This window comes from Hirundo rustica, chromosome 8, assembly GCF_015227805.2.
Source record: "Hirundo rustica isolate bHirRus1 chromosome 8, bHirRus1.pri.v3, whole genome shotgun sequence".
NCBI classification, from domain to species: Eukaryota; Metazoa; Chordata; class Aves; order Passeriformes; family Hirundinidae; genus Hirundo; species Hirundo rustica.
Window position 1 is genome coordinate 5,746,967 of NC_053457.1, and position 15,782 is coordinate 5,762,748.

The 15,782-nt window shown below is 44.2% G+C and overlaps 1 protein-coding gene across 2 annotated transcripts; it reads right to left on the bottom strand.

The window, feature by feature from the left end:
• Positions 1 to 1,653: 1,653 nt before the first annotated feature.
• Positions 1,654 to 14,565, bottom strand: CISD1 (CDGSH iron sulfur domain 1). 2 transcript variants are annotated; one of them, XM_040070790.2, is made up of 3 exons: positions 14,484 to 14,565; positions 8,702 to 8,907; positions 1,654 to 4,499 (listed from the first exon to the last, which is right to left on the bottom strand). In XM_040070790.2, the coding sequence occupies exons 1-3, from the start codon at positions 14,512 to 14,514 to the stop codon at positions 4,410 to 4,412; spliced, it is 327 nt and encodes a 108-aa protein (XP_039926724.1). In that variant the 5' UTR covers positions 14,515 to 14,565; the 3' UTR covers positions 1,654 to 4,409. The 2 variants fall into 2 exon arrangements, with proteins under 2 accessions (XP_039926724.1, XP_039926725.1); XM_040070791.1 differs by lacking the exon at positions 14,484 to 14,565 and adding an exon at positions 13,982 to 14,003.
• Between the last annotated feature and the right edge of the window lie 1,217 nt (positions 14,566 to 15,782).

Genomic DNA, 15,782 nt, shown 5'->3' on the forward strand with positions numbered 1-15,782 from the left:
ATAGGAAAGAGGGATGGTTGAGTCTTCAGCTGGGAAAAACATAACAAGAGACATGATCTATCTGTGCTTATGTGGGACCTCTGCAGCGTCTATATATTGAAGGAAACAGAAGTTGCTTGAGAAGCCAGGTAAATCCCTTCTGACCACTCCAAGCTGCATATGGGAAAGGTGGACTGCATCCTGCTTTGCTAGTCCTGTAAACCTACTGTGATTTTACTGACTTCTGGGGGCATACCAGTAAATACTCCTTCTAGTTATTGCAACTGCACAGCTAATTAAACAGCTTACCAAGTGGGGTGTGAGGAGCAGCAGACTGCTAACGAGACCCAGCACACTGGTGTACGTTGCTTTCTGTCCAGCATTGTGGGATTTCCCAGCTGAGGAAGAAAAACCCCAGTAAGAGATGTTTGCTCAAACACATAACCCCTTCAACTCTGAGAAGCACAGGTTTGGCTAACAGAACTGCCACTTTATACTTGTTATGCTTGGCTCTATAGGGGTATATAGTGAAATGCAACATACCACTGTGTCATTTGATTTACATGTTTGTTACCATGCAGTACCGTTACATGATGGGAAATCTTCCCTAGCTTATGCTCTCCTGCCGTCCACCACATTTTTTTCCCTCCCTTTTCCTCTTCTTCCTTCTCTTCACAAATTTGTTTATTTTTATGTCATTTAGTTTTTACTCAGGTGCTCTCTGCATTAGCCTCAGCATTAGGCTGCCTGGAAATCATCCTGCCAAGAAATGCACTACACACCCCGGCAGCTATACAAAACAAGCATCAGAGAGCTTCAAGCAGTAGGCCAGGTACCCATTCTAAATTAATCATGGCTCTAGGAAAATTATTATTACAGTGCAAAACAATGAAGCCACTCATCAGTGCAGGAAAAGCATGGCAGAACAAGCCTGGATACAGAGAGCAGTTGGGGGAACAGGAATCTGACACTGCTGGACTGAATGTGTGTCAGAGCAGATCTGCAGGAAATGTTCTGCCTGGGATGAAATAGCGATAGTGAATACCAATAAACTCAGCTGCCTGGCAGTGGTGCTGGGCATCTTCTGTCTGCCCACAGGCAAGGGGGAGATTGTGCTTGTCCACAGCATAGGTTCAGCATGGGTTTTGTCAACCTTGAAGCTTCAGGAGTTGAAACAAAAGCCAAATTTAACATGAGACTTCCAAGTCCAGGGTGGCTAAGGAGAAGCCAGCTGACAAGGTTCCTTTGCAAAACCAGTGTTTAATTTCATGTCTACATTCTTATCCTTCCTGCTATTATAAAATGTTCTTCCGTTTCTTGGGAGTGAGCAACTGTGATACAAGAGTGACTCATGTTTCCATGTCTTTAGTTGTATTACACTGAAAGGAAAACCCAAGTCTAACTGCTGCACAATTGCACGAGGTAAGTCTCACAGACAACAGCACCAGAACAAAGCCCAAACAATAGCAATATGGTCATTGTAGCAGGCTCGCTGTTGGAAGTGGCAATACAGCTTCTGGATTCAAAGTGCATGAGGCTCTGGGCACGAAATGCTGCTTAGTCACTAACATATTCATGCAGCACTTCAGCTGCCGGGGCTCAGCCTGCCAGCACTGCTGCTGACATCCCTATTAAACACCTGATATTCACACTATTTTGATGAGTCACACTCAATTACTCAAGAATCAGTACTTTAATTTCTTGACCTTCCCAACAAACACTTGTATGCTGGAAATAACAATGAGGAACAGAAATAGTTTTACTCTGCAGCAGGGATTATTCTCTGCTTTAGTTTTTGAAGGATTTCTATTAGGAGTTCCAATCTGAGGTCAAAATTGCACAATTGCATCATTTCTTTATGGTTAAAACTGGTAGAAATGTAATCAATGCACTTCATACTCTAGAGATTATTTGAGGAAAGCACTAAAGAGACTTAGGAAAACACTGGAACAGTCAAGCACTCCGCCCATTAGGAAGTGGTGACTTCTTATGGTACTAATAGAAAAAATGAAGTCTTCTCTGTGATGCTCATTGAGACTGCTTGATTAAGTTTTTTTCCTCAAATCCAAGACTCTATTCTCATCATCACATCTGAACAGCTGGCATAAATAAGGTACAGTACAGGAACTGTATGTGCCTCTAAGATCTGAACACTCAAATCAACATTTAGAAATGCAACACTTCTCCAAAACGAAAGTCACCAGGATGTAAATCAACACGGACTCTATAAAGAATAAAAACTTCCCATGGGGCCCACTTCTCTGACGCCCAGACTTCCAAAAATATTTTATTGGCAAACCCCACAAAATAGTTTTATGACTCAGGAGACTCATCTGAAACCTCAGGACTTCATTTCTCAGACCATTAACACTGAATTTCTATTCCTTCAGGAGCAGCCAGGCTTTGATGTTGACAGGAAAAGGAGTTTCAGAAAGAAAATCCACTCCAGACACAGGTTCATGACTGCAGCAGCACTGCTGCACAGCACTACTGAAAGAAAGGGCATACCCATGAGAACACAGACTTTACAGCCTTGAGATTAAGATGAGCTCAGATGTGTATTTGACAAAAATACAGAAATATCCAGTGTCATATTCTAATAATACAGAAGTTACTTTGCTTTGGATAAAATGTATTTGATAATTTAAGGTTAAAACAACTTTCCATATGCATTAGTACTCATCAAAGTAAAAAATATCAAGTGACTTTACACTCAAGACAGACAGAAGAGACAAACTAACGTATTTGACTGCAGCTTCTTTCAAGTAGAGGTCTCTTGGACAGTAGCGTCCTTACTCCAACACTCCATCTTTCTCTATCTGTGCCTCCTTCTCTACCTTTTGTGCCTTCTGCCCAAATCCAGACCAGTTGGCCAAGACCTCAGCCTCTGAAAGCCTCACACAGAGACTGTGCTAAACATCTTCAGTTTGAACCAGCTGTACCAGCCACCCTTAAAAAAATTAAATAAATAGAACTTCTCCTGCCCTGATCATCTGAAGAATCCTTAAGGGTCCGGGCAAAAAAGTGTCAGCTTCTTAACAAGGCCTTTCATCTAGCCCTGAGGTAGTTTCTGTCCCAGGATATTCAGAGCTCAATCTCATGCAGGCCACAGTTACACTAATGGACTGGCTTAAGTACAAAACTGCCCCCTGCTGCCCCACCTTTGGGTTTGCTTTGTCCTTACATGCATGTTAATAAGTCAAAGCTATTTAAGGAAACCAACGTGACAGCCAGTAATGCAACCACGCCTAACAAGAAGACAAGTGCCATGGGTAAGGAGGGCAAGAGCTCTCTCTGTCTCATCCTTCCCTCCCTTCTTGTTTCTATCTGTTTTCAAAGCCTTTCTTCATCCATCCATCCAGGGTTTTTTGGTAAAATCAGCTGAAGCACGTTAGCAGCCCAGGGAGGCAGGAATTAAGACACATCAAGCCTAAGGCCACATAGTAAGAAAGGTATTGCCTCCTCCCTTCTCATGGGGAAAAGCTTTCCAGAGCCAGCCAGTGCAATGGTGAAGCACATGGTGATGATGGCTGGGGTTTTAGTTTTTATTTTAGCTCCTGGAATTAATCAGCACAGCCACCCCACCGAAGCATCCTGCGGTCTGGGGAAGTTGGCTTCACTGAAAGACTGCAAGTGAAACTAAGGCTTTCTCCAACAGCAAAAACAAGCCTGCCAGCCCCTGACCACTGCTCTTGGAGCACTTTGTGTCATTCCACTCATCTATTAAGGAATATCTCAAGAGACCATTTCCCTAATCCTACTCTAAATACAGGTCTGCAGTTTGGATAGTATTTTCTTGATACCAAATGGAAGTAGGGTCAAGTTTCAACACTGCTGTAAAATCAAAGATAAAGCTGCCCTCTAGCCCCATCTTACTTTCTGTTTTTTCTGTTGTCTGTTCATAGCTAGCAATTTTGAATTTGTTCTTTTACAGAAGCCATACAGCACAGTAGTGTTAACAGGACAAACGTGACACCTGCAGAAAATGCAGCATCATCAGAGATTAAGATGGCACTGTGATTTCCCCCCTGCCACTGCCTTTTACATGGACATCTATCCAACTCTGTGACTTTAGAACCTCTCCAGGCCTTTAGTATCTACCTTTTGATACATATGTATTTGAAAATAATTTAATACCTATTTCCTGATGAAGTACATTCTGTGCCGCATTTTAGTTTCACACTCAGTGAGAGGGTACACACACTTTACCGGACAAAAAATTTAAATCATGACTACTTAGTAAATTATGCATTGTAGTGATTGAAAGACAACAAGCACCAGAGAAAATATACATGCTGAAGCATGATGTATGTACTACATTGGGAAGTCTTCAGTGATACGACAAAGAATTTGTGGGATTTTTTTTCCCCCCAATTACGAGAGAACAGAGGATTTGTCAGACATTGATTCTGTAGCTTCTACTGTCCACTCTACGCCTCCTTCCTCTTGATGATCAGAGGCCCAACGTTGTCGCCAGTTTCCTCATTGTGCTTTGTGTGAGAGCCATCACACAGTGGGAACTGAAAAACAGAAAGAATAAACACATCTATAAGTACATCCAGAGTCAGAACTAAGAACTACACTGAAAGTTTATTAGGCATCTTCTCATTAAATCCTCTGAAACCACAGACCACAACTTTTATGCCAGCATCTCAGCTCCCCCTGAGTTTTGACTAAACACTAGCTTTATCCTTATTAGCATAGAGCAGACAAGAGGCTTGTTCTAAAAAAGCAGCCACCAAACTTCCCTCTCTTTAGTGTTCCTGACTCAGGTGAGCAGGAGGAAACTACAGGCTGAGCAGACCTTCAGCTGTAACCTACCTGGAGTATCTTACCCTCAACCCTGCCCCACACTTCCTCAGTGCTGTCCTTAAGAGCAGCATCAGCTAGAAGAAATTTGAAGAAATACTTGTTCCACTAAAAAAACCCGAACAACCCCCACCCTAGGACAGGCTGGTCAGAGCAAGAACTCCAGGGACTCCTTTAGCCAGCTCTAACTGAACAGGTCACAGAGAAGCGGTAACTGCTGTTCCTGGGAAGCTCTCATCACATGGAAGAGCTGAAAGACGTCCTGTGAGGCAGTAAGAGTGACGATCCCGTCACTTCTCAAGGATGTGTTTTCAGGGCTACGCCACCCCTGCATAGGAGACTCTGGAGATGATCACAGAAATCACACACAGCATTCTGCATTCGGTTACAATTTTGTTTGCTTAGAAGTAATGGGACTCAAGTTGGGCATGACTCAGTTTTTGCCTTTGCAGCAGTACTGTTCTCCTGCAGTACCATCACAGTCAGTATTCAACATTCCACTGATCTCAATGTTCCTACTTCAGTCACAGCCTCTGAAAAACATTAATACCCTACCACCCATGCTTAGTTAGAACAAAGGATTTCAAAGTACTGCACAAAACCAATACAATGAAACAACATACAGAGCTTTAAAAATAACACCACCTTGCCTGTAGGGTAGTATTGGGAGGGAAGGAGAGAGGTGAGGTGAGGGTTTCTTCTGGCTTTTCACAGTAATGAAATGTCAAAACCTAAGCTAAAAATGGCATGCAGTATTTCTCAATAAAGAAACCTTGAATTCAGAGAATGCTCATGTAAGCTGATTCATGGAGAAACGCTCCCATCCCATCAGTGACTCAATGAATAAATAGTGACAGATACTTGGACAAAATCTGAGCCAAAAGGAATGTATGCTTCTGGAACACTGACCAGCTTTCAACAGCAGATATTGCCAGGCCAGTTGTTTTCCCATGCAACACCACAGTCCACTGGTCTTCACAGACCAATGACACAGCTTCCATCAAACATCTCACAAGCTCCAAGGAGGCAACCCAAAGTCCAGCTACAGCAACATCATTGCTTCAAGTTTCCAAGCAACAAAAATGGTGGGATTCTTAGGTTCAGATAGCATCCAGACATCTGTAAAACCTACCAACAGTGACTGCTCTGCACTCATCCTGCTGGTCAGCTGGTCTCAGAGCACTGGATCCCAGGGGCTGGGACACTGGACTTGAGCTTCTCAGGGAAAAAACCCAGACTGTACCAGAGCACCCACTGGGTCACCCTGAACACCAGATATGGCACAGAAGGATACTGGGCCTGACACGATGTGTGCAGGCTGGCAGCAATAGTGGCCAAGCTCAAACCCCAGGGGATTTGCACAGTGATCTGGAGAGCTCAGCTGATTTCCCTTGACACTGAACACGTTTGGATTCTCTAGCACTACTTCTGCTGATAGTCTGCAGCAGCATCCCTCAACCCATAACCTAGGCACTAATGCTTCTCTGGAAGACACACGGGCTGCAGGTCATTGTAAAAAGACAGCAAATTAATTTTCCCCTCCCCCAACTCCCACCTAAAAATGAAGACAAGTAAGACAACAAGTGTTCTAACTTTAATCACAGTTTGAAGACAAAACTCTTGCCTCTACACTGCTAAGTTTGAGCACTGAACAACTATGAAGTGCCTGCAGAGCACAACACTGAATAGAGAAAGGTCATTTAAAGAACCACCCATTTATTATTAACAGCTAATTACATGCCAAGACAAACTTGGTACCACGTGTGGTTTTTTTAAAACGTACATTCCACACAGACTTTGGCCAGCACAAAAGCCTTAAATTTTAAGTACACTATTTCATAAAAACAAAACAAAAACAATTTCTCTTTTTTCAAGAGTTACTCTAAAATACTCTGGTACAGTCCAACAGTTTTGTTTTTCCTGTAGAGGAACACCACGTGGGGTCAGGTGTAAGTGCATGTACACCATCAATGCAACAGAAACATCCCATGGTCCCTAATGCTACTGGTTCTACCAACAGCCCCATGCCTCAGGTGAGCCTGAATCTCACGAGAAGTGCACAGAGTGACACAAAAGGACATTTCTTCTAGCCTTTATATGCATCTATTTAACAAAAACACAGCAGGTACTTAACGAATTTGAAGTAACTGTAACTTCCTGCATTGAAAGCACACACACTCCACATTCTGACACTGTAAAATTACAAATTTAAATCTTTACTTTGAGAACTGTAAGGGCCAGATAATGCTAGCTGCCAGCTTCCAAAAATGACAACCATTTAAGAATGACGTATTTTATTACTGCTGGGCAATAACAAATATGAGAAGCACACAAACCTATGCACACAAAGGTTATGCTACCCATGCTGCAAAGTCAGCCCACCAAGGCAAGAGGAAGGCAACAAAACTGGAAACTACAGTCTCTGAGGGGGGACATGTTGACTAAAATATTTACCTTTAAACAGCAGTTAAAGGAAACAAATGCCTTCCAAAATTTCCACTGACCTTCTAATGCTTTTACAAGACCTTTCAGATCAGATTTCTAAGAGTGCACTCATTATAGCCTCATCTACCTTCTTTCTAACTCAGTATGTTCCTAAACTGACAATACCCCTTAAACATATGCCAAAACGTACTTCTTAAGGTTTTTATTTTTATTTATTTTATTACCAAAAAAGGGGTAATATCAACAATAGCAAACAACTGGTAGGAGCTGCAATCCAACCAGAGGCTCAGATAGTATCTTCCATTTCTGCTTAGAAGATTGAATAGGAAGCAGAAAGCACAAACACCAGTGTTCAAGAAGGGTTTTTTTCAGTTCAGACTCCAGACAGAATAAAGAAGACAAGACCACTTCCACAGGACTATTTCAGCATCAAATCACAATGCTGTTTAATTCTTAGCAGTATTACACTGTAAAACTAAATTCAGGCACAAATGTGTAAGCTCCTGAGTTACCTGCAAGGTAATGAAGTCAGATGTGACAACAGCAAGAACCCAGAGTTACAGTGTCTGGAAATTGCTGAGTTTGGCCTAATGAGACCGAATGGGCCTTGAGAAGTTGAGTATTCACCTCCCTGGAGGAGAGAGAGCTAAATCTCAAGGCAGTTATCTGGCTTTGAAGGTCTGTATCATTTCAGTCTCCAAACACTGGCACCTTCTAAAAAAGCTTTTAAATGTGAACCAGTGGTAAATGGACAGGGTTAATCATGCAGTCTGCTTTCTCTCATTACAGATCCCAGAACTACTATTATAGATAAAGGATATACATCTCAGCTATATCAGGTGTCACGCATCTCTAAGATCAGCTTTAAATCTGAGGTTCTGTTATTGAGAGACCAGGTTATCACTAATTTAAGGCAACTGAAGCAACCCAACTTCAAATGCAAGCAAGCTGCACCAATGTTTAGGCCAAACTTTTAATTGCTCAAAAATAAGAGTTTAGAGTACGCCACTGTGATTGCACTGGCATACACCATGTACTACTAGCAAGGTACTTTCTGACTAAGCTTCCAACTTTCTCCAAAAAGAGGTGTTTAAGATCCTCACTGACTGTTTCCTGAGCTCCTACTGCCAACAGGCCTGTAGTTTTGGGTAAGCCTCAGTTATTAGCACAGGCAGCACACAAAATGGTATCTGTCATCCATGATCATGCTCCAGACAGTCGCTCTCTTTTCAAGAGATCTTCTTCAGAGCTACAGAAACATTTTGTCCTCTATTAGCACTGATCTGCAGGCTTTACTCTGAGCATCAGCACAAATCTGCATAGTTCTACAGATCAGAATATTGCTACACCTCAGTGCAGACTACTTTAGGTGAAAAGAAGTTCCTTTTCTCTAAATAAAGCAGTTTAAAAATAGTTTTGCTGAAAGGTGCATGCACATGAACAACACTGGACCCATCCATTCTTTTACCTTCTTAGACCTCCAACAACGACAGTACACAGCCTTGTCTCCAAGATCTTCCACATCAAAGGCATGGACAACCTTGGGGTTATCCTTCTGGATATGGGGATTCACCATTGCTTTGCAGCATTTGTCTTTAGAGAGAAGTTTTTTGTAAGCTAGATATCCAAGAGCAGCTGCTCCAGCAGCTAAGGAGACTGCACCAATCCATTCAACTAGAATAAAAGAAGAAAAAATGAGACTGTCAGGTTTTGACCACAACATTCTACTAAAACCACTGAGCAGTAAATGTTTTCATGCTTGCAGCAACACCTTTTTACTTTGCAACAGATCTTTTTGTTCTGTTGTAGTAACTCCCTGCTTTAGAAGAGTATTTTCCCCTGACAGTCCCCCAGTTAATATGCTCTTTTCTATAGATCATAGTTCTACTTCACCCAAGTCCGTTCTACACAAGGATGAGAATTAATCCGGCAGGGTCTTCATGTTTTGGGGATTTTTTAACTCTTCTATTTAGCAAACTCTGATATTAACACCAGGACTACATTGTTTCAAAGTTCAGCATATTAAACCGGGTGCAAATACATACTGTAGCAGTAAAAAACCTGTGTTGTTTCAGTTGCAAGAAAGTCACTAAAGAACAGTCAGCACCAAGAACCCAAAACCAGCTTTCTCCCCCTAAAGGTATGGGCACTGAGTAGCCTTTAAAAAATGCATCTTGTAACTGAAAAAAACTAAAACCAGTTGTTTGGCAATGGGGAAATTATTAAATATAATACCACCAGTAACAAAAGCCATCTTAGATTAAATCCCTACCGTGGTATAGCAGAAAAAAACAAGGATCCAAGAAGATTGTATTTAAGAATCATAGCACATGTTTACTTTAACTAGATTAAGTCCTGAATATCTGCAAGACAACTTTCATTAAAAAATCCTCTTGCCACCACACCTCATCCTCACTTTCCCTCCCTTTATTTACTCATAAATTTTTTGCAGTTTCTTAGTACAATGTCCGTTCCTGCAGTAAGTTTTCCTACTTTTTTGTGGCTCTACTGTTTTCTCTCTGCTTCATGAAAATATGCTGGTCTTTGGCTCAAAGGTTCAGGTTGCAGCACCAGGTCTGGTTGTTTCCTCTCAGAGTAACAAGTGGCTGCTCTTTCTTTGCTTTTTATCCACCACTTCTACATATACTGCAAGTTCTGTTTACAGAAAAATAAACAAGAATTTAAGTTTTAGCACATTTACAGAACTTAATATAATCAGAACAGTCTCCAGTTGGGAATTTCTGCTTTAATTGGATTTTTAAGATGCCAAGCCACATGGCAGCTGTGGAGCAAGAGACATTGCTATCTCCAAGTCTAGGAAGAAACAAAAAACTTTGTTACTTCTTGCTACGTTCCATGACCAACTAACTTGCTGTGTTTTCCCTGTGAGCTTGGACTAAAAGTCCAAGGTTTTCTGTCCCTGTACCACAGACTTTCATAAAATCTACATCAAGCCCTCCCTTCAGCTAAAGCAGTGTGTTAGCTGATGGGCACCCCACTGACCCACAGGTGTCTGCCTGTAGCAATATGTGGAAATACACAGCTGTCTGTACAGTGTCTGCAGCCCTGCAGGATCAGGGAAGGCAGACACTCCTTTACAGTCTTACTAAAGGAGTAAAAGATGCAAAAATCCTTCAGAGTTCATTTTCTTAGTAAATGACACGGAAGAGACCAATATACACTGAGACCTCCCCTGCTAATGAGTGACAAAACCTTCCTGTAACAGTAAAGTGATATTAAGATACAGAAAATCATCTTTAACATGGAAGAATTTAGGGCAGGCCTGTTTCCCTGCTCCCCAAGTCCTTAAAACAATAAAAAACCCAGAGACCATGTTGCGAATGCTGTGTTTTATATCCATCCAGTGAGTTCTCACCCTTTATTGCTCAGAGTAATGCATTAATTCTGCTAAAGAAGTGAGGAAATGGAATTTTAAAAAGGATTCTATGAAAACCTGCTTTAATTTAGCACAACAGACCGAACTGCTCAAAAGAAGAGCTACAGTTTAAATCCAAGACAGCAGCTCTCCCAAGAAACCCACTGCAGCAGGGCTGTGGCAGGGAGGAGGTGCTCAGCAAGCTCAGGGACCTTTGATGTGACCCCTGATGAAATGTCAAGCGCAGCTACAACAGCAGAAGCAAACGGAGGGACTGCTCATTGCGTGGCTTTCGGGGAAGCAGCGATTGCAAGGATGCACTGCCAGCAGTCCAAATCCTCAACTCCAGTTTAAGTAAGTGCCAAGGGGACAGGGGGACCATATCCATTCCATTATGAAATCTAAGGGGAAAGAGTGACTTTAGTGAAGCCACAGGTGGCTCCTGTAACTGAAGCACCCTTTAAGGTACTGCACCTTACGGAAGTTGATCTTTACCTGTACTTATCCAAAAGTCCAAGACAACTTAGCAAACAAGAAGAGGAAAAAAAGATTGGTAATATTTCTGTGACTCATTACAAGCAAGAGAAATCTGTACTAAAATTCAGCAGCACATTCAAAAGAGCTGTTCTGCACATATGCAGCCAGCTCAGATCCCTCTGAAATCCCTTGGGCCATTCCCTGTGACTGTGCACATCAGATCCAGCTCAGCAAGCAGAGATCATGAATTAAATTGTCATCTCATTTTGCAGTCATCCTCTACCTCTTCTCCCAAGGGCCAGAGTCATCCTTTACACACACAGGCATGCAAGCTGTACACATATCAACAGTTTCGGGAATTTCTTCTTATAATAGAGGAAGGGCTTTTCTACTGTATTACCTTTTTTCATCACTTCCCTGGAGCCAATTCACTTTTCCCCTTTCAAGATGGCAAATGATATCAACCAATAATACATTAAATCCAAACATTTAAAGCAGTCTTATTCTTTAAACTCCACAATTGCCTTAATAGATATAATGAAAATTTAGAAGAAATATTTTAACTTATTCAACAGACTCTGTTAAATCATGCCACAGGGTTTCAGAGGCAGTGAATTTTGTCTTGTTTCACACACAGATCTGGAAAAGTTGGAACACCCGTTTAATCTTTCTAAGTTAAACATAAAATGCACCTGGAAGAAGAACACTTTTATTTTTAAAGACTCTGAACTGTTTCAAAATACCTCTGGTACCAATTCAGTAGTTTGCTGCCAAATTCTCAAGGTCATGTATGAGGCATCTGTTAGCAGAGTGACACTGATGTGGAGTGTCACGGGTTTTTTAGTTCTCCTTAAAATAAAAAGCACTTAAATAGGAGCAACTTTTGAGCTGTTATTATTAAAGAATCCCAGATTCTGGTTTAATACCAAACCACAATGTTACAAGACAAAACAAAACAGGCCTGTGTAGCATGGCAGAAAAAAACGGGTTTGCGTTGTAAGCACTAAACAATGCAAAAAAGTTTGGCTCAAACTCCAGAAAAATCAACACACAAAGGAGAGAAGAGACAGCAAGAGATGGAAAGAAGGAAACTAATTCAAAGAATGCTCTCTCCCAGGACAGGAGGCAGTGCACAGAAGTAAACAAAAAAAATCAGAGATGAGAACGGCAAGAAGACACTGATAGGGATTTATTCTCTTCTGTATTCTTCAGAAATACCCTAAAGAAAGAGATTTAGACCAAAGTTTCTCCTCTCTTCTTTCTCTAAATATCTAGAACATTGCTCTGGATGTTTCCACATCTACACTACAGAGGGAGTTCTTGGATCTGCTAGAGAGCTCTGAGAGACTTCATCCACAGGAAAACACAGTTACCATCTGCACTGAGAAGTGCACTAAAACTTAAGTGGTCTTGCCTTCACCAAGGTCCTTGTTAAGAACCCAGATCAATTTACATTCTAGCAACTATCCACAGCATGGGGGAGAGCTACACCCTGACAAAGTTAGTCCAAGACTGTCCTAAGAGGCAATATTCAAGTTACCTCTGCTGTTTAGAAAACATGTTATTCAAAAGTCACAGAGTAATAACTTCAGACATGAAAAACTGTATTTTCTGTTTTCAGAAGTGCTTGTAACTTTCAAGCATTTTTCTCCTCATTTTGTTGCCGATGAAGAGACTATTATGGTGCAAGAGTTGTTTATGACAGTCCAGCAGTGTCACTGCCCACAACAAAAGGCAATGCTGGAGAAACACATGATACCCATTTACTGAAGAGTCATCCAGGATAACTGGATGCACAAAAAGCCTAACAGTAAAAGACAAGCAGTAAAGCCAACAAAATCACTTCTACCACTCCACAGCAGCCACAAAAAATGAGATTATGACCAGCAGGTTTAATTTAACTGAAGCCATATGGTAAAGAGGCCGCCTGAGGGAAAAAGATTGTTGGATTTCACCAATAAGCAGTAAGAGACAAGTCACTGTGATCAGATCTGTGGTTGGTGTGGCCTCACACCTGCAAACAACCACACCTCTCAGATAAAAAGCATTAGCTGTGCCTTCCGAAGGGCACACCTGCACAGAAGCAACCAACTCCCCTACTACTGCCATGAATTACATCTCACAAAAATACGGTAAGTTTCTGGTGTCTAGTTTTCAGTAGAGAATAAATGATTTTCAAAATTCATCAGCCTGAGACACATGCCAGCTGCAGGAAGAACTGTAACCTGCCAGTCACAAGGCACTTTAACTGTTTCAAGTTTAATCTCTTCAGAAATCACAAAAACTTAATGCTGTCTCCTCCTAAACAGAGCATCCTCCAGACTGACCCCATCAGCTGCTCCCATGCTTTTCTTAGATAATGAGGATATTTTCAGGTTTTTTCAGGAGCATGTTCTTCTCCCATCTCCACACAGTTTTTCTGCTTAATTCCTAGTGTCTAGGAATTGCTCCAATTCTTGCAAGATTATAAACGACAGCAAGCTGTCGTTGGGAACACAGCCTGGATGCAAGTTATTACCAAGTCATCCTCAGGGCTTTGATTATTTTAATAAGCATAGCCTTCCATCACTATAGCCCATTTTAGACTAATGTCTTTGTCATTATCCTCTGTACCAGCAGCCTCCACCCCTCGAAAAAAACCCAAACCATCTCCCCGCTAAACTAAGGACACGAACCATGAGTAGCTTTACAAGCGGAAACCAGTCATGCACGTGAAGCTCGTTTTTTAAGAGAAAATTAGTTAATTCAGCTCTCCATTCTATCATCCACTCGGCCCAACTCTTCCATCCGGTTCAATTGCGCAAGAGCATTCAAAACACACAGCTTGATCTCAGGCAGGGCTCAGGTCAATCACTACATAGCGCAAATGTCACCGTTACCTCTACTGTACAGTACCGGGCATTGAGAGCCAGACAAAACCTCGGAAACGTACAGGTTCTCACGGAATTTTCACTCAAACAGGTGGAAAGACAAAAATAAAACACCGGTGTCTGAAACGCGCTGTCGCCATTAGATAAAACCCGGCGGGCGGCCGAGGCACCCGCAAGGGCCCGGCGCGGGGCCCGGCGGCTCCGGGCCCTCACGGCGCAGCGGGCCGGCGCAGGGAAGGGGACCCCTGAGGCCGAGCCGCCGCCCCGCGTTCCCGCCCCGCTGAGCGCAGCAGGGGTTTTATCCATGAGCGGCTCCCGCCGGCCGCTTCCAGCCCCACCGCACCCCGCGGGGACGGCGGGGGTCAGCAGCCGCCATCTTGTCCCGGGGGTCCGGCGGGGCGCGGGGCGAAGCCGCCCCCGAGGGCCGCCCGCCGTGCTGGCCGCGCGCGGCCCCGAGCCCCGAGCCCCGAGCCCGCCCCGCCGCCCGGCGCAGCCCGCGCCGCCGCCCGCCCGCCAGCCCGCCATACCCCGCACGGCGCCGCACTGCCCCGGCCCCATGGCTCCCGCTCCGCACCGCGCACGCGCCGCTGCCCGAAATGGCCGCGGGACCGCCCCTCGAGGGCTTCCCGGCAAGGAGAGGGGCGAGGAGGAGACGACGGGATACGCGGGATGGCGCTGTGGAGAGGAGGAGCGGAGGGGAGCGCTGGCCCTGGCACGGGGCGCTGAGCGAGGCCTCCGCAGCTGTAATACGGGTGTTGAGCACCGCTGTGCGTCCTGTGCAGACACTGGCTCGTTCTCTTGTGCTTGTGGTGCCGTGAGTGCACAACAGCTATGCAAAACGCTTAGGACATCGCTGTATGGGCCCTCTCCTGTGCGGTTGTGGAAAGATGAAGCTGAACAGTGATACCCTCCGAGTGACAGCCGCTTCGAACCCCAGAAGCTTGGGTACTGATGCAAGAATTACTATTCTTTATCTTAAAAGAGTATTATCGAAGTTCTGTACCTGATTAAGGACTCGCTGCCCTGGGATCTCGTTTACTTCTGGATTTGATAGGAAAGATGTGTGCTTATGTCTTTACAAACAACTGTATGGGTGTTAATGTCTTTGAAATGCGTTTTAACGGCTCCACCAACTTCAGGCTGAAGGTTTGTTACAAAACCCAGTTTGATTCCTAAAACAGACCAATGGGTCCACACAAGCCTGAGGTTCTGAACATTGGGGGGAAATTACATATACGGGGGGGAATATGTGGTAGGCGGTTCGGCAAGGCTGTACCTTCCCAGTGCCTCAGCCGATGGGGACGGGAAAAGGGCAACATGCAGCCGGGAGGGCAGGGTAAAGGGAGCTTGTGCCTTCCCAAATCCTGAGAGTGGAAACCCTGCGGGCGTGGGCCCCAGTGGACTCTCTCCCTTTATTCCAATAAAGTTGCAGGATTCCTCTGTCTTCTCTGTCGACGCTGACTTTTCATAGCGTGGCTTTTCTGCTCAATATTTCAACAATCTAGTGCTCGCCGTCCATTCAGAACTTGATGCCAGACTTTAAACAATCCTGCCATCGGTTACCGTGAAAGCTGTGGCTGCACAATTCTGCAGACAACAGCGCCTCACTTACCATTTCTCATTCAGTCCCGCAGGCGCTGAGGGGTGGGACCGGCCCGGCCGAGACCTCCACACCCGCGCAGCGCCGCCCGACGGGAGCCGAGCCGAGCCGAGCCGAGCCCCGCCCCGCCCCGCCCCGCCCCGCCCGCGGACTGCGCTCCCCGGCGAGCCCCGCGCGGCCGCGGCTGCGCAGACGCAGGGGGACACAAAGGGCACGGCCATCGCGG